This window comes from Propithecus coquereli, unplaced genomic scaffold, assembly GCF_000956105.1.
Source record: "Propithecus coquereli isolate 6110/MARCELLA unplaced genomic scaffold, Pcoq_1.0 Scaffold65, whole genome shotgun sequence".
Classification (NCBI taxonomy): Eukaryota; Metazoa; Chordata; class Mammalia; order Primates; family Indriidae; genus Propithecus; species Propithecus coquereli.
The window spans coordinates 2,252,621-2,273,901 of NW_012152507.1; the positions used below are offsets into that span (position 1 = coordinate 2,252,621).

The 21,281-nt window shown below is 38.6% G+C and overlaps 1 protein-coding gene across 1 annotated transcript in view; it reads left to right on the forward strand.

Moving 5' to 3' along the window:
• Positions 1-21,281, forward strand: part of ARHGAP10 (Rho GTPase activating protein 10) — a 285,825-nt gene that overhangs the window by 88,105 nt on the left and 176,439 nt on the right. The window contains exons 4-7 of the mRNA XM_012660012.1: positions 6,668-6,739; positions 15,950-16,051; positions 18,224-18,334; positions 20,145-20,249. Of these exons, the coding sequence (XP_012515466.1) occupies positions 6,668-6,739; positions 15,950-16,051; positions 18,224-18,334; positions 20,145-20,249 (390 nt within the window). The remainder of the gene's footprint in view (positions 1-6,667; positions 6,740-15,949; positions 16,052-18,223; positions 18,335-20,144; positions 20,250-21,281) is intronic.

The window sequence follows — 21,281 nt, forward strand, 5'->3', positions numbered from 1 at the left end:
AAAAAAAAAAAAAAAAAAAGATATCATAGGATGTAGTTATGCTTTTGTTGCCTTTTTACCTAGTATGGGTTTCTAGCCCTAAGTCCTATCTTAAGACATCAGAACTTAGCCTTTGATCTCCAAGGTGGGGGAAATTTAAAGTTGCTGTAGTGGTTCTTACTCACAGAAGAGTCTGATTCTCTGCTGGTCTGTTGTTACTTTTAACAGATTTCTTAAGTCTAGCTTGAACTGTAGAGATAGATTAAGATAACATCCTAACTTTCCTTTCCTTTTTAGACATTTAAGATCCTTACATCCAAATGTCTAACGAAAAGGGATTTAAGGCTTGAATAGTCGTGGGAAGCATTTTAATCCCCCACACTGTTACATAATAATCTTGTTCTTTTACTTTGAATTGTGATGTTCTCATGGCTCCTGTAGTTCGCCCTTGTAGCACGATGAGGCAACGTGGAAATGTGGTTTGCTCTTCTGCTTCTCCCAACTCATTTAGAATCGTAGAGTCATGAGATAGATCAGGACCTCAGAGGTGTCCTAGGCCAGCATTCTCCCAGTGCAGGAGTGTGTGATAGAGTTCTCCTGGACATTGGTCATCTAGCCTCTGCTTGTTTATGAGGAAGGAGCTAGAGGTCACTACCTCACCAGGCAGCCCTGTTCCATTATAGTTCTTATGAGTTCCTGTTGATAGCAAACCCCAAACTACCTCTCTACAGCTTCTACCCATTACATCTGGCTTTGGTCTCTTTAAGCAAATCAGAATGATTTTCTTTTCTTCTCTAATGCAGTACCCATTTAAATATTTAAAGACACTTTAACTGTCCCACTAAATCTCTTCCTCCCCACTCCCATTAAACACTTCTGTTTTTTTTTTTTTTTAAACCCCTTCCTCCTAAGCCTTTTTTAGCATTCTGGTCACATTCCTGCTTTTCCCTGGTTAGAAATGTCTCTCTTAAAATGTGGTGACCATGCTCTTGAGATAGTTGTGATCTGATGGGATGCAGTTGAGTGTTTACGTGGTCTGAGCAATGTGTGTGACCTGTGTGTGTTCCTTATCTTACGGCTCAATTTGTGGCTCCCTTGACTCACGATGAACTTGGAGTTAACTAAAATTTTTAGGGGCTTTAAGCCCATTATGAAGTTTACATAAACTGTTCTTAAGACAGCGTTTATACCTGGAGCAATTAATTGCCTTTCAGCATCCTGTAGATTGCTTATCTCAGGCAAATCCAATGGCACTGCTTTTGAGTCCCTCTTTTCAGCTTGAGAACTACTTGGACTGTGATTCTCTTAGCCAACATTCCACCTTCCCTCCCGACTTCTGGTCAGTGCCACATAAGGTAAATGTATATTTTTAAAAAATACGAGATAAGAGTAAGAACATTTTATGGCCTGATACTCAAGATGATTCTCTTAGGCAGGGTTTGGAAAACTCTAGGTCATGGGCCCAAGTCTACCTTGCCTCCTGTTTCTGTAAATAAAGTTTTGTTGGAACACACCTGCAGCCATTTGTTCATACACTGTCTATGCCTGCTTTTGTGCTACAAAGTTGAGTAGTTGCAACTGAGGCTGCATGGCTGCAAAGCCTGAATTAATAATAAATACCATTAATTAGCATTGATTAATTATTAATATTTAATAATTATTTAATTAATAATTCAGGTAACCCGGCCTTTTATGGGAAAAGTTGGGTGACTCTTGCTGTAAGGAGAGAACAACTGATTAATTGACGTATTTTATGTTCATGTAGCTGCCTTTTGTTTCTAAGCAAGGCTATCTGAAATCCTTTCCAAGGTTGGTAAGGTATTTGCAAAGGTATTTTGTGACTTCTTAGCTACTTCAAGTATTTTATGGGAACAAATATGGTTATGTAATTTTATATGTGTGTTATAAAATCACATTCTATATTTGCTCTCCTTCTTATCTGACTGATTTCTAATATGTTAGTGTTTGAAAGCTTTCTCAATATTATTACTTTAGCTGTCTCTCTGATACAGAGAAACTGTCATCACCATAAATTGCTTTTAGAGTTTTAGGGACAGTTGTAGCTTTGGTATTCATTTGTCTCTGGGGAAGAAGAATCATGTTTTGGCATTAGAAAACATCAGTAACATTTACTACTAACAAATATTATATAATATTTCTGTGAAATTATAAAAGGAATTGAAAGATTTCATGGAGTCGCCAGTCTATTTTGAGAAAAGGAAAAAAACAATTCTTTTTGCTCAACCAACATTGCCTTATTGAAATGTTTAGTGGCTGCTTTATTCTTTTGTTCTTAAGTAGAATTTTTTAGGTTGGGTTCAGAAGTTACAAAATCAGACTTTCCTAAAGAAGAAAACTTGTAATGAATTTTAAGCTTTTAAAAGTAGTTTTATTTAAAAACTTTTTAAATCAAAGAGTTGGATTTAGTGTTATCTGTCACAACTACTTCTTTCCTTGTTTTGGAAATTTGCTTATTGACCTGCAGACAGAAGGCAGAAACCCTTATGTGCCTTTCCTACATTGGTGTTAGCCCTTGGAGGTCAGATACTTCATCACGTTAATTCTCCGAATGAAGCACAAATATCATGACCTAAAATTGTTCTTGTGTAATCTTTGTGGCCTGGTCCTTTTTGTGAAGGATGGTGTTCACCCCAGAGGATGGGGTATTGGAGTTCTTATTTTAAAAGGCTTTCATATGTCCATATTATTAATGCCTACTTCTAGCATTTTCTGAGCATTTTCCAGGTCTCATTCTGATGGCTAATAGAGGTCAGCTGATATTTCCAGCCTCCTTTCGTGATCCTCTCTGACGTCTTCATCTCCTTTAGGGACGCTGAACTGTTTGTAGTCCATCCCTGAAATTGCTGTTTTCTCCTCTCTACGTGGAGGGCCTTTCTTTCACTCTTATGCTTTGCCTGGAGAACTTCCCCTGTGCGAAGCTCAGCTCTGTGTGCTCTCAGGAAGTCTTCTCTTCCCAGGGGGCTCCCCGCTCTGTTCCCCGATAGCTCTGTGTAGCTTGTCAGCACTTTACATACCACGCCATATTGTGCTGACGTGTTTACATCTCTTGGAAACACTCTCACCCAGGATGAACCCAGCTGCCCAACTTCTCCCTTCCTTGCTGGAGAAAATCCCACAGCAAGACAGGAAAATGTCATCATAAACTCCTGCTCACCTGTCTCCAAGGGCCTTCAGCCCTGCCCAGGAATGTTCATGTTTCTCTCGGAAGCGCTCTATCCCCTGTTTGTAATGATTCTTTGATTCATTCTCCTCTCTATTCCAACCTCTTCCCATGCCCAAACTTTCTGTAAGTGACCTTGTCTTGTACTTCCTGGAAAAAATAACCATCTGGCAGCAACTCCCTCAGCTTTTTTTCATTAAGTCTGCAAATCCACCGGTATTGGCACTTGTTTTCTCCTTCCCTTCCTATCACAAGGAGGGAAGGAGCTTTACTCCTGTGGCAGGCCAACCCTCCATGTGCGGCCAGCGTCCCCTCTCTTCCCACGTTAGAGACTTTGAGCCATCTTTTCTGGATCCCTCACATGGGCATTTAGATGTGCTCTCATCTCTTATATACCAATCTTCCATCTTAAAAAAAAAAAAAAAAACATGCCCTCACTTCACTGTGAGTTCCCTTTCAGCAGTCTTCCTCTCTGTGTGCTGCCCTTCGTGGTCATCCTGAAGAAGGGTTGTGCCCCCAAATGTTCTCACCTTTCAGTCGTAGATCGACTCCAGCTCAGCTCTTTGTCTCACCTGTCTGTGGATGTCGCTGAGGTCTCATTCCTTCTTTAACATCTCTGCAGCGCACATAGCTAACCCCTTTCTCTTTCATCCAGCATCCTGGGAGCTTCTCCCCAGGCCCACTGCCGTCTTTTCCTTCCGTTCTTCCATTTTCTGATCTAGGTGTTTGGTCTGGGACATTTTCTTTCTTTTTTCTACCACATCCTACCTATCTGCTTTCATGACTTCAAACCCCATCTACTTGCTGATGACTGTGAAATTTCTCTCTCTGATCTAGATTTCTATCTAGGCTGTGTACCTAATGTTTCTGATAGCCTGTTAGTTACTGAGATTTTGGGTCTCTCTCAGCATCTCAGATTTAACTTGAGCCCTTAGTGCATGAAGTTAGCTGCTTTTCCTCCAGAATTTCTTGTTTCAACAAATAGTATTCTTGTCTATTCAGTTGTTCATGCCAGAAATCTGGGAGTGATCCTGGAAATCTCCATCCTTTTCTACATTCGGTCCATCACCCATTACTTTGATTCCATCTGCAAACATCTCTCAAATCTGTCTACTTCTCTTTATTTCTGTTGTCACTGCTTTCCTCTGAGACATGATCCATATCTTCACGTACCACTCTAGCAGCCTGCTAATGAGCCTTTCTTCTTCCAGGTTTCTCACCTTTTATCTCTTAGAGCAGCGAGAGTAATCTTTTTAAAAGACCTAATTATCATTGTGTCCACTCACTGCTTAAAAACCCTTTAATGGCTTTCCTTGTACCCCAAATAAAATGCTAACCCTTTTCTAGGGCCCATGAGGCCCAGTATGCTCTGGTCTCCTGTTGTCACTTAGCTCTGAGTTCACTTCATTGTTCCTCATGCTGCAGCCATCTGGCCTCTTGATGTTTCCTGGAATGCTTAAACTCGTTTTCACCTTCATCCTTTCCTCCACTGGCTTCAGGCTGGAAACAGTTTCCCTTGCTCTTTGCACCATGGATTCCTTCTCATCTTTCAGGTATTAGCTTAAATGTCGCTACTTTGGTGAAGTTCTCCCTGAGCATATTTCTCCTTATGCCTCTTCTAATCAATTCCTCACTACACCCCTTCTTTTCCCCATTGGAAAGTATTACTAGAATTTTCAATTATGCATTTTTCCTTAGGTGTCTGTGTATCCAGCATATGTTTTTCTTACTACACAATAATTTCTATCAGAGCAGGGGTCTGTGTTTGTTTTGCTTATGTTTGTCCCCATGACCTGATATTGGATGCTCAGCAAATACTTATTTTGTGAAATATGCGGTTTACTCAGATGGCTACTTGGAGTGGGGAAGTCGTCCATTTGGTACTTATTGCAGTAGTGTATGGCGGTTAAACCTGGGCTCAGACTTAAATGATTTTGATTCTCTGTTCCTGCCTTCTGTGAACTCAAGCAGTTATTGGCCTCTGTGATCCCAGCATGTAAGGCCAGGCTGACTTCTTTCTTGAGTGTGCTATCCTCCACGGAAGGTTTATTAATGTGGCTGTGTTTGGGAACATGAGCAGGCCAGATCTAGAGGTATAAGCTTAGGAAGTTACAAAGGTACTCATATATAAAATGTGCCTTAAATTAATTTCTGAGACATGATGTATAAATTGGATCACCTTGAACATGTGTGGCAGAACCTTTTGTATCTGCTTTGCCAAGGGGAACTTGGGGCATTCTATATTATTTGGGTGGTCAGAATTCCTGTCCTGGGGGGCTTTGTCCCTGCTCTGTTCTTTAGTATGTAGGACTTTCTGATTTTCCATTATTGTAGGTCACATGGTCTATAATGTAGAGAGGATAAAATGAATATATTTTGAAAATGATCCCTTTCCCCTGGCCAGTTGCTGCTCTTAATTCATTCTTTTAGATCTCTGTGGCTTCAGCTCTTTCACACCCCAGTAATGTATTATCAGATGGGAGTGAATGTAACCCAAGGTCCAGCCTTGGGTAGAAAGTTCACACTCTGGGCATCTTGAATGTGGGCACAGTCACATAGGTTGAGTGTTCCTTTCTCTCCAAGAGATGAACAGTCTCTTGGGGAGAAACCTCTCATAGTGAAACACTGCTAAGAAGCCTTTGGCTACATTAAGAATCATTTCCTATCCCAAGTCACTTCTTATTTCTGTAATTTTAAGCTTAGATTTTTGGGGGGCACCTTTATAGAAAGAGAGATGGCACATTCTTGAATAGTATTTTGCTATTTTCTTTTCTATTTTGGATATTTCTATTCTCCTGGAAATAGAGGGTGAGAAGCCACTACTCACCAACATATTGTTAAGTATGTTCTGCTTGGGTGACTGTTCCCTTTTATTTGCATTTTTAGCATTTTGTGGCTTAACATGAAAAGCCCCAAACCAGTCACTGTCAGAAACGAGTGTGGCTGTGGTTGGAGTCTGTGGCTCCTCTCGTGTCCTCCCTCCCTCGTGTAATATTCGCCAGTGCTCCCAAGTGTTTCCTGTGACTTTTTCATGATCCTCCAGTGATTGTGCTCTGCTAATACACCTTAAATCCTCATGAGGAATTCTCAGCAATGAAGGACAGACTGGTCGCATTTGAACAAGTAGCCACAATCCTAGCTCTTTACATAATGTAGTCTGATTACCAATAAAGGAATGCAGTTGAATTTTAAATTTCTGAGGAGGGGGAGGAAAAAACAATCTCAGACAGAAGTGTTCTGTTAATGAATGTGACAGACCCCTTTGTTGGGTGTGGGGGCTGCCTTGCACATTTCCCTGGCCATCTGCCCTACCTCCTCTTCCCTGAAAATATTTATGGAGTTCTAGTGCTTTAATAAGTTGAGAAGGGATTGGCAGGGTGAGATAAAGCAGTTAAATGTGTTGTTCATTTTATTTCTGGGTGGAGTGGAAGAGGGAAATGAAATACTAATTTTTTCCTTTTTGGAAACCTAACACTATGCTCTTTTGTTATCACTCTTGTTCTCTAGGCATTAAGTGTAACTGAAACCCTGATTAAACCCTTGGAAAAATTCAGAAAAGAGCAACTTGGAGCTGTAAAGGTTTGTGTCTAATTTGAGTATTCTTGTAAACAGAAAACGTGGATGCCTCTGTTGCTTCATTGTACATTATATTCACATTTGGCAGCTTTAAAGGAGATGCTGGAGCAAACCATCTGTTGTTTTGTGTTTTAAATATGGTTTTCCCCTTTAGGGGCTATGGGATTGAAAACAAAACAAAAACACCTGGCCAGGGTAGTAAAACCTCTAGTAATCTTCTTTGGCTACACCTTTCCATACAGAGTTTTAAAAATATCTTTAACCAAACAACACATTTACTCTGAATAGAAGGATCTTATCACTGTGGGCAGTGCAGTTATTTCCATGCAAACCTCTGTTTTATGGAGGAGTGTAGCATTATGATAGTGTTTAAGATTAGAGGTGCTGCTATGGCATGATGCCATTGAAACTAGGAAGAGAGTATTAAGTTACTGGGATGTAATTTCCTTCCATTTAACAAAAACGTATTGAGCTGCTAATATGTGCCAGTATTGTTATAGTATGGTGTATGGTATAGTATTATGCTGATTATTCAAAGATGAGTGAGTGAATCGTGGGTTCTGCACTCAGGGATCTGGGATTTAGCCACGATTTCCAGGAATAATGCAGTGCTTTTGCCATAGGGAGCCTAGGATATATTTGGCAACTTCTAAAGTTTGCGATCCAAGCTTCGAAATTATCCCAGAGAAATAATTTCCACCAATCTTGCCTGAATTTTGAGTATGTACTTGAGGGAGAAAAAGTAACATTTGCATGTTGTTGACCATTTTTGGCTTGGCCCAAGGAGAAGAGAATAACATCAATTTTAAGTAGGGAGGAGAGTTTTTATATTTGTATTTTTTTTTTCCTCCACATGGCTGGGGTTGTGAAATTTTTTCTTTATCTTCCTAAAAGAAACTATTCAGATTTCTTGGTACAAATAAACATTACAGCCTCAATAGCTGTAACTACACAGATGAACTCAAAGAGTTCTAGCTTTTCGGTTGCTATTTACAGAATTACTTCTCCTTTAAGTGATTTGTTAAAATATTAAACATTTCTTTTTGGTGTAATATGATACTTTAAAGTTTTTCATGAAGGGCTCTGAATTGGGATTCAGACCTTATGGACAGTGGGAGATCAGTGGAGCACCAGCTAGACCCCCTTCTTCCTTTGATTGTTGCTGAGCCACAAGCAGCTGGAATCTCCTCTGGCTGTGCAGCAGGAGGTGGGAGGTCAGGTCTCTCCTCTGTGACTTTGAGCAAGTAATTGGCTTTAGTTTCTTATCTGCAAAATGAAGGACTTGGGGATCTGACTACTCTCTTCTGCAGTTTTATGATTCTCTTTTCTCTGATTATGTCTCCTCAAGCTGTTTTAAAGCTTGAACATATTGGTTCTGTCTCTCTTAACATTTCATTGGCAGGTACTGCATGTAAACAATATCCATTTCTTATTTTTCATATTTGAATTGGATGGTGGGGGTATGTGTGAAGATTATGTTATGGAAATGAAAAGTGAGTGTGAGTTAATTAATACGTACATTTTCTTTTTATTTGCCATCTACACTACTGGGTTTTATAAATTTCTGACCTTGAATCTTCTAGTGACTCCTTTCTCCTCACCCCAGACTTTCCCAGCTTCCAATGTTGTACTTGTTCAGAGTATATTGTGCATAGCAACTTGCAAAATAAATTGTCCTTTCAAAAGGAGGAATGACTTCAATAGTTTAGTCTATGCTTTGAGCTATTTAGTGCTCAAATTCTATCCTGACGTCCCATTTCTTTACCCCTCCTTGCTCTTCTGGCTTCACGTTTATGAAGGGTTCATCATACGTTCTTGTTGAGTAGAGCACCTGTGTTGGCTGTCATACCCAGTGATGTTACCTGTGAGGAGCCAGTTGTGGGTCATAGGGAGAAGCCCTTTTTAACTGGCAGTTTTCACATATCATAATAAACAGTGGAGAGAGGTGATTATGTTACATAATGATATATAAACATTGGAATCTTCCATTAGATTGTGAGATCTTTAAGAGAGAAGATTCTGCTTCATTATTTTCTACCAGCCTCCACCCTGCCATACTATGTAAGGTATAAATAAATAACCTATTCAACCAATAATTCTAGAAGAACCAGAAAGGGTTTTAATTTGGGTATCTGTTTACTTTACGTCTGTGCTTCCTAAATACTCATTTATAGTTTGACAAGTACACAATCTTGAGTCCTCTGATTAATCTCCGATACTTCGAAAAGACCTTACTCTCTTAGATTAAAGAGCTTTTTTTAAAAAAAAGTTAAACAGTTTTCATGTGGTGATGAAAAAATGTCTTTAAAAGTTGACCACATCAAAATTTTTAGATGTCAGGGTCAACATTTTAATCTTCTCTTTCCTCTTCTCCTTTTCCCCATCTGGTACTGTCGTACCCTCTGCCTTGCACCGAAGCTCTTTCGGTTCCCTGTACTCTTGCTTTCTCCGCTTTCCGAAGGACCAATTACATGTTTAACTGTGGTTTAAAGGACTCTAAGCCTCTAGGTGGTTTTGTAAATTGGATTTTTAAAAAAGCTTCCAGGAATTCTTTTCTTCTGTTTTGCTTCTGTTTGGATATGTTTTCCTTGAGTCATATCTGTTTGCTTTGGGCTTATATCTCCACTTTGGAGGTTCTGATGCATTTTCACACATGCTGGGTAGGCTCTAACCTGTGTTAAAGAAGCCCATTTGCTGTCGCAGGACACGGGTTATTCCCTGAAGCATCACATTGAGTGACTGTTCACAGTTCCTTCAAGGCCTAGCGCAGTCCTTACCTCCTTGTGAAGGTCTCGAACGTCCCCCGGGAAGCTTGGTGTTCTTCATGGTCAAGTGTCCCAGAGTACCTTGTTGGTTGCCATCACTCATCAGATGTAGATTTAGCTACAGGGAACTAAATACAGGTACCAAACAATACAAGAGCCAAGTAGATTGAGTAAAAACTCTGAGAAATACCAGAACATAGTAAGAGTTACAGTGGGAGAATTTAGAATTGCTCTTTCAGACATTTGACCAATCAAGTAATGAAAATGTGAGTTTGGGCAAGCAGCAGCATGCAAATGCAAGTGGATGCAGTTAGCCGTATTGACAACAGAGTCTGCCCAAACCCTGCCTTGGAAGGGGCCATTATAATTCTACCCAATAGAATAAAAAAGTTTAAACAGCAGGTTAACACATGCTCATTTTATAGGTTATGACTTACCACCTAAGCCCATCACCAGATCCTCACCCCAAATTTCTTTCCAAGACTGTCTAATGAATACATTTTTAATAAAATCTGACTTCCCAAGATTCCATAAGTGACTGCAAAATACGGGCAAAAAACAAACCTGTCTGAATAATTTCTCAAATTATATTTGATAAAGCAGAAACAATGTTGATTTAATTACATTTTTTTCATTTAGTAATACAACACTTATTAGTGCCTATCATATGGCATAGTGTGAGAGGTCCTCGATATAACTATGAACTAAAACACCGGCTGACCTTCAAGGAGTTAGCAACTCTGAGTGAGACTGTCAGTAATAAGGCTGGGCGCGGTGGCTCACGCCTGTAATCCTAGCACTCTGGGAGGCCGAGGCGGGTGGATCCCTCAAGGTCAGGAGTTCGAGACCAGCCTGAGCAAGAGCGAGACCCCCGTCTCTACTAAAAAAAAAAAAATAGAAATTATCTGGACAACTAAAAATATATATATAGAAAAAATTAACCGGGCATGGTGGCACATGCCTGTAGTCCCAGCTACTTGGGAGGCTGAGGCAGGAAGATGGCTTGAGCCCAGGAGTTTGAGGTTGCTGTGAGCTAGACTGAGACCACGGCACTCTAGCCAGGGCCACAGAGCCAGACTCTCTCTCAAAAAAAAAAAAAAATACAGTGATAAGTGCTATAATAGGGGCAAGCATAGGTGCTCTGGAATGTACCCTACCATCTCAGCTTTGGAGCACCAGAAAGTTTTTCAGGTAGACTTAATTCTTCTGGTTTGAATCCTTTTTCAGTGCTTTAATTAGCTGTATAATTTGGGGCAAGTTGCTTAAGACCTCTAAGCCTCAGTTTTCTGGTCTGTAAAATGAGACTGATGACACCTGTCTCAGAAGGTTATTGTGAGAATTAAGTGAATTTGATAATGTACTCCAGGTGTCTAATGTGGGGCCTGGCTTATGTAGTTGCAGTTATTGCATTATCCCATTTATGGCTTGCTCCCTCTCAGCTTGCCAAACAAGAATTGCCCAGGTTTTTGTCCATTCTCTGCATGCTGGGCTCAGGGGTACCGTGACAGAGCACTGAGGCTTTTATGGCCTTTCTGGGCAAATAGTGCTAGGGGGCTGGTTTGGTGATTCTGTAGCAACCAAGCAGGATCCGATGGTGGCGCTTGGGGTTGGTGCCACTGCAGTCCTATGCTGGTTGGTTCACTTGACCTCTGATAGATGTCACCTGGGCAGCTACTGGGTTTGGAGTCAAGTGCTCTGTAGGGATAGAAGCAGAATTCTCATCTCTTTAGAGCTGCTAGGAGCTTAAAGAAAAGGGCAGAGCGGGGTTGGATAAGGCAGATGAAGTGTCAAGTAGGAATAGATGACATTGGTGGAGGTCAGGAGTTGACAGAGGCAGGGTGCTGCCCCCCACTGGAGGGTCGAGGGAGTGCTTCATAGAAGAGGGGGATTCACCTGGGCTGGAGGATGTTGGCCGACCACGGATCACAGCACTCTGGTTAGCTTGGATAGACAAGATTGGGTTTTAAAAAGCATTCCTGCTGCTTCTATGACATGTAGTGTGAATCTTTTTTCCTGTGTGTGTGGTAGAGAAAGAGTTGGAATCTCTTAAGAAAAGCACAGTGAGCGACACATACATTGAAGAGAGATTGATAAAAACAAGAAAGATACATTATTTACCCAATTATTCCAGTTCAGGGTTGTGAGTGGCAGGAGCCTCTCCCAGCAGCTCAGGATGCCATCCCACACCCACGCTCGCTCACACTGGGAGTGCGTAGACACGCCGGTCACCTCGCGTGCACAGCTTTGGGATGCGGGAGGAAACCGGAGTACCAGGAGAAAACCCACGCAGACAGGGACCCCGGCTGGGAATCCATTTTTTTTTTCTTATCTGTTATAGCACAAGGATGTTATTTAAGGACCTGCCATATTTAAATTCTTTTCTAGACCAGTCAACTACTAAATATTATTTAATGCGTATAGTTTGAAAAGAAGCCTTTTTCATTTCCACATCTTAGAAAATTGTAAAATACAGAAAATTCAAAACCAGTCATCTAGTAACTTTTAAAAAGTTCTTCCCGTCTTCTAAAACAAAACAGTCTAATACCCTATAGAAAAATAGGCAATTCACAATTATGTTCAAACTTTTCTGATTTCTTTATGTTCTTTATCCATTTCTCAGTGGAAGTATTAATGTGTGCTTTTAGCAAAAAAATTGCTTAATTAATTTTTATGTGTTAAGAATGTTTACTTATTTTCTTACATACTGGTTATACTCTCCGCCCTTTCTTGTTTGCCTTTTGGCTTGATTATTGTGTATTTTTTGATATTTCGAAGTACTTATGGCTTCTTCCATTTCTTTTTTGCTTAGAATAAGTCCTCTTGTGTCCTGAGATCTGATGAAAATACTCTCTTTTCTTTGGCTTCATTTTTTACTGGTGACTCTTTCGTTACATCTGGAATTAATTTTGATACGAGGTGGAGTTTTCTTTCTGTTTCCTAGTAGTTTAAACAATTGTACCAGCACCATTGGTTGAATAACATTTTCTTTTTTTAAGCTAGTGATTTGTGATGACAATGTATTTTTACTTCTAGTGGTATTCAAAAGATCTGGTTATTTGAATTGTGGTTTTTAGGTTCATGAATTCCCTCTACCATTTATACAACGTATGTCTTATTTGACCCATTATGTTGTTTTCAGCAGTAGCTCTTTTTATGGTTTGCGGGGTTCTTTGCATGTGCAATTTTATTGCGGATTACAGGCTGACTTTCTGTGAGTCATATTTAACCTATAAACATAAATTTTGTTTGGCTTACTCATGATGTTGAAATAAAAAAAAATGTTGCCACCATTTAAAAATCATTGGATTTTCAGCTGTTCCAGAAAAATCAGAAGACACAGCCTACTTACTGGGCTTGTATTCCCACGTGGCAAAGCCTGCTGGAGCTGAGTGATGGTGCCTTCCCCTCCAGGGCAGATGGAGGCTATCTGGCTTGCCATGGCCCAAGCACTCATCATTGCATTTCTGTCCCACCCTGCCCCACTCATTAGATTACTGCCTGGCCCAGACTTACTTGAGTGTGTAATGTCTGATTTATAAGAAAAACTTTCACATGGTATTCAACTTGATCTTGATGAAACTATTTGGACTATGCTGCTGAATTTATATATAATATTATATAATTCCTGAAATACAATGTTGGGGGGGGGAAACTCCATTGTTTATTGAATGCTACTTGAATAGTCTCCTTTAAAATTAGTACTATTTCAGCACAAGAAATCATATGAGCACAAAGAAACAGAATAATGACATTAAGAACAAATGCAAGAAGAAATAATTAAGTCTTACGATTCAAAAATAAAACACAGCAGCATTTGTATAATATTATACCATGTATGAACAAATGTATTTCTATTCTAAAATTGGTGGGTGTGATGTTGTTTCTTGGCTAATTTCTTTATTCACAAAGCCTTGATGCCTCCATTTTCTCTCCTGCCCATCTTTACCCACATGTTAATTTACATACGCACATTGCTGTGTGTGCTGAGTGTTTTGACTGCTGATTTCAGCATCACTCCGTCCTTTGTCCCTTTCTGTGATTCAGATGAAATCAAATAAGGGAGTAAAAATGTGTTCCATATACCTGGTAAGCGCTAGTCTGGAAAGAGTGAACATTTCTTACTGTGTGATCTTGCTTTGCAGGAATCTGTGGTCAGTGCACAGGCACGACTTCCATTCCTGCTTTCTTTAAACCTGAGAAACCGATGCTGAGGGTATGCTGTGACCCTGGTACAAAGTCACAGAGTAGTAGGTAGCCAGGGCGAGAACTTGAGTCTTCTGACACCTAATTCAGTTGCACCCTACAATACCAGCTTTTTACAGTAGTGGACATTTTTAGGTAATGGGCATATATTTGTTATAGATGATTTTCTGTTAGTCATTAAAATAGTTGTAGAGCATAATGATAAAAAGCAGAAAAGAGAGTAACCATGTAATAGTAATACCCTAGATTTTTATAAAATAGTTGTAAATTAAGAAAAACCTAGGGCATGGAGAAAAATAAAGTCCTTTTGTTTTAACAAAAGAGTGACTGCTAAGTGAAAGAGGTTAAAATAAAACTGCCTACTTTTTTTTGTGCTACTTTCTTACGCATAGGCGAACCATAGGATCACAGAATTTTAGGATTGGGTCTAAGAATGAGCTAGTACAAAAAAAAATCCCTGATCTTTTTGATAAGAAAACTAGGTTCTTTGTTGTCAGGTGGTCTTTGTGAAGCTGTATAGCTAGTTGGTAATTAGACTGGAGTAGAAACCCACTTGCTGAGTCTCTTGTCCATCAATGTGGGGATTAATTTAGGGTCTTTAGATGACCTGGTAGAGGACATACTATCCTGGATTCCCAAAACAGCCTTTCGTGATCCCATGTAGTAGGGGTCGGGGGAAGATAAATATAAATAAATAAATAGAGAATTAACATGCTTCATATAATCTCTTTGCCTGATAGGAAAAAAAAATCATATCAGAAAAGGCTGGAATAATTCATTATTTCTGCTTTAGAAAATAGAAGTTGGAAAATAGGAAAGAAAATGTTCCTTTTCGGGGATGTGGAGAGTTAGGAAGAGTTCGAAGTTAATGGAAACATTCGACAGCATGAGGACATAGTGTGTTCTCATTGATACTCAACAATATTTATTAAATATCTACTACCTTGGCAAGCAACTTTAGGGGGGATAAGTCTGTCTTTTCTGCATTTAAAAATTTGGCTACCTCTTTTCTTAAAAAGCTTCTATAGCAAAAGGAAAGCACATATGTACTATTTCTAGGCAGGACTTGAGAAATGTTTGTGATGTTAACCAAAGGATCTCAGTACTATTATAGTATGTCAATATTATTTTAGGCCCTGTTGACTTATTGATACATATTCTAAATAGCGTTACAGAAACCAGCTGAGCATGGTGGCTCACACCTGTTATACTAGCCCTCTGGGAGGCCAGCGTGGGAAGATAGCTTGAGGTCAGGAATTTGAGGTTGCAGTGAGCTATGATGATGCCTCTGTACTCTAGCTGGGGCAACAAAGCAAGACTCTGTCTCCAAAAAAAGAAAGAAAGAAATCACTGGTAAGTTTTGGGAAAGTACATGACATTTCTGGTCAGAGGATCTTATTGTTATACAAGTTGAGCATCCCTAATTTGAAAACCTGAAATCCGTACTACTGTGAAACTTGGAGCACTGACATGACACTGCAAGTGTAAAATTCCACGTGACCCCTTCCTTTCTGATGGTTCAGTGTACATAAGCTTTGTGTCATGTATAAAATTATTAAAAATAAAAATATTGCATAAAATTACTTTCAGGTTATGTGTATAACGTATATATGAAACATAAGTGAATTTCGTATTCAGACTTGGGTCCATGCCCAAGATTATCTCATTATGCATATGCAAATATTAAAAATAAATCTGAAACCTGAACCACTTCTGGTTCCAAGCATTTCAGAGAAAGGGTACTCAATCCGTATTCATATTGGACCATTAGGGAAGAATATCTTTCCCAAGATATTTTTTCTAACAGTGTTTATTATGAATTTTTTTATCTAGAGAAAAACTTACTCCATTTTAAATGAATTCCATTTCTATGCCAAAATCTGGAACAAGTTTGCTTTTTTAACCTTTGTATTCTTTTTATATATTTATTTTTTTCTTTTTGTGAGGGATGAGTGACATAGCACTAATTCTTAACACACTGATAAGTATGAAGAGTTGAAAAATAACATAGGCTTGGGAAAAAGTCCATTAAAGGAAAAAAAGAAAAGTGTCTCTTCAATCCTAATGCTGTCTTGATGATTAATAAGCGGTAGGCTGGGTATAGATACGTTTTTTAGACAGCTTCATCACATTCAGTGGTATTTTATTTTCAGGTATTTTTCATATTTTGAGCTTCCCAGTGGATTAACTGTATGCATTTTTTCTGTTTAATCAGAGTCGTCTGTGTTTTTTTTTTGATTTGTAGGAAGAAAAAAAGAAGTTTGACAAAGAGACAGAAAAGAATTATAGTGTAATTGATAAACATTTGAATTTATCAGCGAAAAAGAAAGACTCACATTTACAAGAGGTATTCTTTTTATTTTTGTTTCCAAAATTTAATAAGCAATACGTGTCTTTTAAAAAAAAAATGTGCTTTACTTTTGAAAACCTTTCATCTGGCATTATATAGAGATAGAAAAAAATGAACCGTTATTGTCATAAATCAAGAAAAAAAGTTCTTGTGAAACAAGACACAAAATAATGAATACATCTTAAAGTGATTGAATATGGAATTCAGTATGGATTCATAGAAGTAAAATTTTTGGTCTGAGTATTTTTTCACAGGGACAATAATTTTAACTAGCATTAGTGAGGAGCAGATGTATTATTTGTGGGAATAGATATATTAATTGGCTTTCAAAAGTTCTTGAGGAAATGAATTTAATAAGCTCATATACCATTTTGCTTTTATGTGAAGGCAGCATTAATCTTATTTAATGCTGAGGACCCAGGAGGTTCAGCTTCACTGGAAAGAGAGCGTCTGTTTTACTTGTGTTAATAGACTCATTTATTTTGGAGGGACATTTTTGTAAGGAGAAAGAAATTTATATCTTATCTTTCATTTTCTCTTTCTATTTCTTACTGAATCTGCTGCCATTTATTTTTCTTACACATTTGAGTAGAAACTGAATTGTTTGACAATTTGGTACATATGCTTTTATTAAAAATAATGGTGTCTGCAGTTGTTAGGATCTTGTCTCAGTCCACAAAATTGTGATGCTCCAACCCATTTGTTTGTTTTTAAACACATAAGGAATCTGGACATGATGTTACTACTATGGTATACATTTATTGACGTCTCATCAAAAAGACACCAACAGCATTGACTCTAGTATAAACCTGGGTTATTTTTTAAAGTCAAATATTTAGTTGCAAAGAGTGTGTGCGTGTGTGTGTGTGTTGGGGGGGCGTTGGTTTGGTGTTATTCGCATGTGACATTTTTTTTGTCTCCCTAATACCTTTGACATTTGGATGGCGCTTGACATCTCATAGAAGAGAATGGAGCTTTTATACCACTTAATCCTCACTACAGTACTGTATACAGGTAGGGCTCCATTCTCTCCTTGTTCCATGTTATGTAGAGCACCATGCAATGATTACATCCTCCCCTCGTCTCTCTCATCTCCCACCCTCTGTCAATTTTGAAATGACAGCTGTTGCTTTTATAGGTCCCACTCTTCATGCTGGCAGTTTCCTACCTCTGTTCTCTTTTATCTCTATTTTCAGGTATCCTAAAGAGGATTTCCAATTCCCCAAGTAAATTTCCATCTTTGCTTCACTCCTAATTAGGTATCTCATTTTAATCATTGCTTACACAAAATCTTGGGAGTCATCTGATCCATTAGCATATGTTTTCTTTAGCTCCATTCGTATATCTTCTCTGGAGAAATGTGTAGATACATACCTTTAAGAGTAAAATTAGCTAAGTTAGGAAAAATACTTACACGATGCCTTATAAGAATAGTTTCTAGGATGAGAATTCTTTCTCCACTGTTCTTCTGTGGAATTGTGCCCTTCCCCCAATTCCTTCCTAGTTAGGCAAGCAGGCTAAGCTGGAACCTCTTTTTGGATTAGTCTCCTGACCAGCTGGTGCCCCTTCAGTCCCAGGGTATCAGACGTTGTGAGGGCTGTGACTGCCCGCAGATGGGCGGCCAGCCCTGGCCCGCCTTTGAGAGCCAGGTTCTTGAGATGCTGCCATGGTGGCTGCTTCCCCACCTGCTGCCATCACTCCCTACGTCTGCAGCGACTGGCATTTCTCCAACCATCTCTCCCAGGCAGATTTTGTTCTTAGAGGATGTGTTCATGGAAATGATGTTTGTGTGATTGTGATTCTATGTATGTGATTCATCCACGTTGGGTGTCAGTCATGGTTGTGGGGAGAGCCTGCTTGATCTTCAATCTTTGGGGGTCAAGCTCAGCTTACAGAGATGGGGTCAGCAAACTTTTTCTGCAAAGAATATGATAGACTTTTGTGGATCATCGGTCCCTGTTGCAATTGTTCAATTCTGCTGTTGTAGCGGCAAAGTAGCCACAGACAATAAATAAATGAATAGGCATGACTATGTTCCAATACAACTTTATTTACCAGAAACAGGCCACATGACATATTTGGCCCGAGGACTGTATTTTGCCGACCTCTGGTGTAGAGTTTCACTTCTCAATACCTCCAGTTTGACTAACCTCAATTATTTTAACATAGGCAGATATCCAAGTGGAACAAAACCGGCAACACTTTTATGAACTGTCTCTCGAATATGTATGTAAGCTTCAGGAAATCCAAGAGAGAAAGAAGTTTGAGTTTGTGGAACCTGTGAGTATTCTATCAAGTTGTTGGCTAGCACACTTTAGTGATATAATAGAAATATTTTTCTTCCTAGATCTAATAAATGGTTCTTAGAGGCTGTAGTGCATAAACATGAAGCAAGACATAAATTGAAAAGGGCAGACACAGATAGCCACGAAGTCAAGGCATTGCCTCTAAGTCTGGTTCTCAACCGTATTTGCACAGCGACACGTAATGAGTGTTATTCCTGTTGCTACTTGATCTCAAGGACTGCAACCAGGTGCAATTTCTGTCATCTTGGTTGTAGCTCCACCCTCTGAAAGAATTTATATTAGACTATGAGTGAAAGGGGGTTGTTTATGGGATAATCTTTACTCAAGTTTGTTTCTAAAACAAGTATACCAATTTAAAGTTTGGTACTTTAAACAGTTATTTGTAATATGATTTCTAACACCACTTTTACAATGCTTATGGCAATCTGAGAACCAGTGTGTGTAACATTTGAAACAGTTTTGTGAGTTACTTTAGCATTTCTTTATACTTACATGAGAAGCACATGATTTTTGTTTGTAATTATATAGATGTTTTTAACAGCTTTGGTTATTTATATATTTATATATGGGCATATATATGAATATATCTTATCAAAATATAAAGGATATTTCATAATGTGGATTTTAGCAAAAAAATTGACAAACACTGGATTTCATGGTTCTCAAGATTCATTTTAATTTTAATCTAGACTTTTACGTGCTATTCTTTTCTTAAAAAGCTTTATGGAGATGTAATTCATATCTTATACAATCTACCCATTGTATGATTTTTAGAAACAAAAGAATAACCAAGTAATTAATTAAAAATTAGCATTCATGAAGCTATGGTTTAGTTGGAGTAATAGAATTAATCTAAATCAATTAGAGAAAAATTAAACCTCCTTAAAGCTTTTTTTTTATGTGAAATAATAATGGCCTGCATTTATTGGGCATTTACAATGCTCAGTGCTCAAATCATTGTTCTAAATATCGTACTGTACTCATTCATTTAACATGCTAACTCAATGAGGAGGTATTTTTATTATCCCACTTAGCAAATAAGGAAATAACATAGAGAAAGTTTCAGTAATTCACCCAAGGTCTCCAACAAGCCATTGCTAAAGCTGGGAACTGACCCTACTCAGCATTTGATATCAGAATCCCAAATTCCTAACCATTATTCTTTGTGACATTCTGAAGAAAATGAACTTCAGGATTTCCTTAAGTTTCTCCCCAAATCACTTCTGCTCACTTTAGATTTACTTACATGTGGGGCAGAAGCAGCTGCCCTGTGATTAAGAGGGGCAGGTTGGGAGTTGGGAGAAAAGGAAGAATTTAATGACAGGCCTGTGTCTGCCCTGGGCAAGTCACTGAACATCTTTGTCAACCAGACAGAGAGGTCGCACTCCACTGGATGTCTTGAGCTCTTTGATTCTGTGATTTTACTTTCTTATAGATTGTATCAACCTACAGTGGTAAGGTTTTAGTGACAAATGAATATTGGGATTCTCTTGACTAAAGGGGACAAATGGGTGACTTAGAATTCCATTTTTTCCTATAGAGCATGCTATAAAAATTGACTAATTGCCCTGATATTTAAGAAAAAGCATTGTTTTTCAAAAAGACCAATTAATAAATACTATGCACTTGGATTTATTTGAATGCTAGTGACTTCTTTTTAATTACTTTACATCAGTGGGATAACAGTGAGATGAGAGGGAAAAACTTGGCTGTTTATGTGATTCTTTTTTTCCCGAGAGGTTTTTTTTTTGTGCGCTAATGTCTCTTTTTCTCCTTTGTTTTAGATGCTTTCATTTTTTCAGGGGATGTTTACTTTCTATCATCAGGGCCATGAACTTGCCAAAGACTTCAATCACTACAAAATGGAACTACAGATCAACATTCAGAATGTAAGGAAATGAAAGCTTTGTGGTATAAAACAGATGTTTGAAATGTGTATTTTTCATTTATTTGGCGTGTGAAAAGCCTCAAACTAAGACCAAGCTGAGCTGTTGGTGCTGAGAAGCTGAGGATATGTTGCCACCTTCTGGTCAATTCTTGGAGTAACAAACTGCTTTCCCGCCGCTCAGGAAATTCTGCCACCTGGCGGCTTTTCCTGCACTTTTTGGGACAGTTCTAAGGATCAGCTTTGTTAACTCTAAATTAGCTATGTATCAAACAGAAAAAAGAGCTCCCACTTTAGATTTAAGATATTTAAATTATAATGAACCAGATTTCTTCCCAGTTAACTGTGCGTCTTGATTTTTATTCCAGGTAGGCTTATTGTTCAAGTGGAATTTCTTCCCTACATTTTGTGCATGTTCACTCATGCAGTGCTGTTCATAGTTGCCCTTGGTCTTCATCATTTTCCTTTGGAAAATGTACTCTTTCTATCAGGTGTTGGATAAAGGGAAAAATTTTATCTATTAAGCAGTATGCTACATATAATTTTATTCAGGTGGGAGATGGTTTTCCTCCCAGCGCATCAGGTGGTCTCAGAAGTGTCCTCCTTGAAAAGCTAGTCAGGGTACGTTTGGTATAATTTGAGGCTTTGTTAGAAATCCAGTGTGATAGCTTTGTGACAAACTCACAGCTTACACAGGTGGATGGACGGGAATCTCTGGTGTTTGCTGCCTGTCCTTAGTTTTATGCAAAGTTAGTTGAGGATGAATGCCTTTTGTGCAGGTTTGATTTCCGAGGTGTTTTTTTTTTTTTTTTGGTAGTTCCCTATACAAAACATTTATATCCATATTGGGATGATAAAAATCTCCTGTTTTTGTAATTTACGTGTCAACTTCTATTAGTAGATCAGATATTCAGCTGCGCTACTGATAATAGAATCCTTGAATAGATATTTTCTTTTCCTGCTGCTGTGGCCCCAAGATCAGTGAAGAGAATTATAAAATACATGATATGACCATAATGTAACAAAATTAAAAATT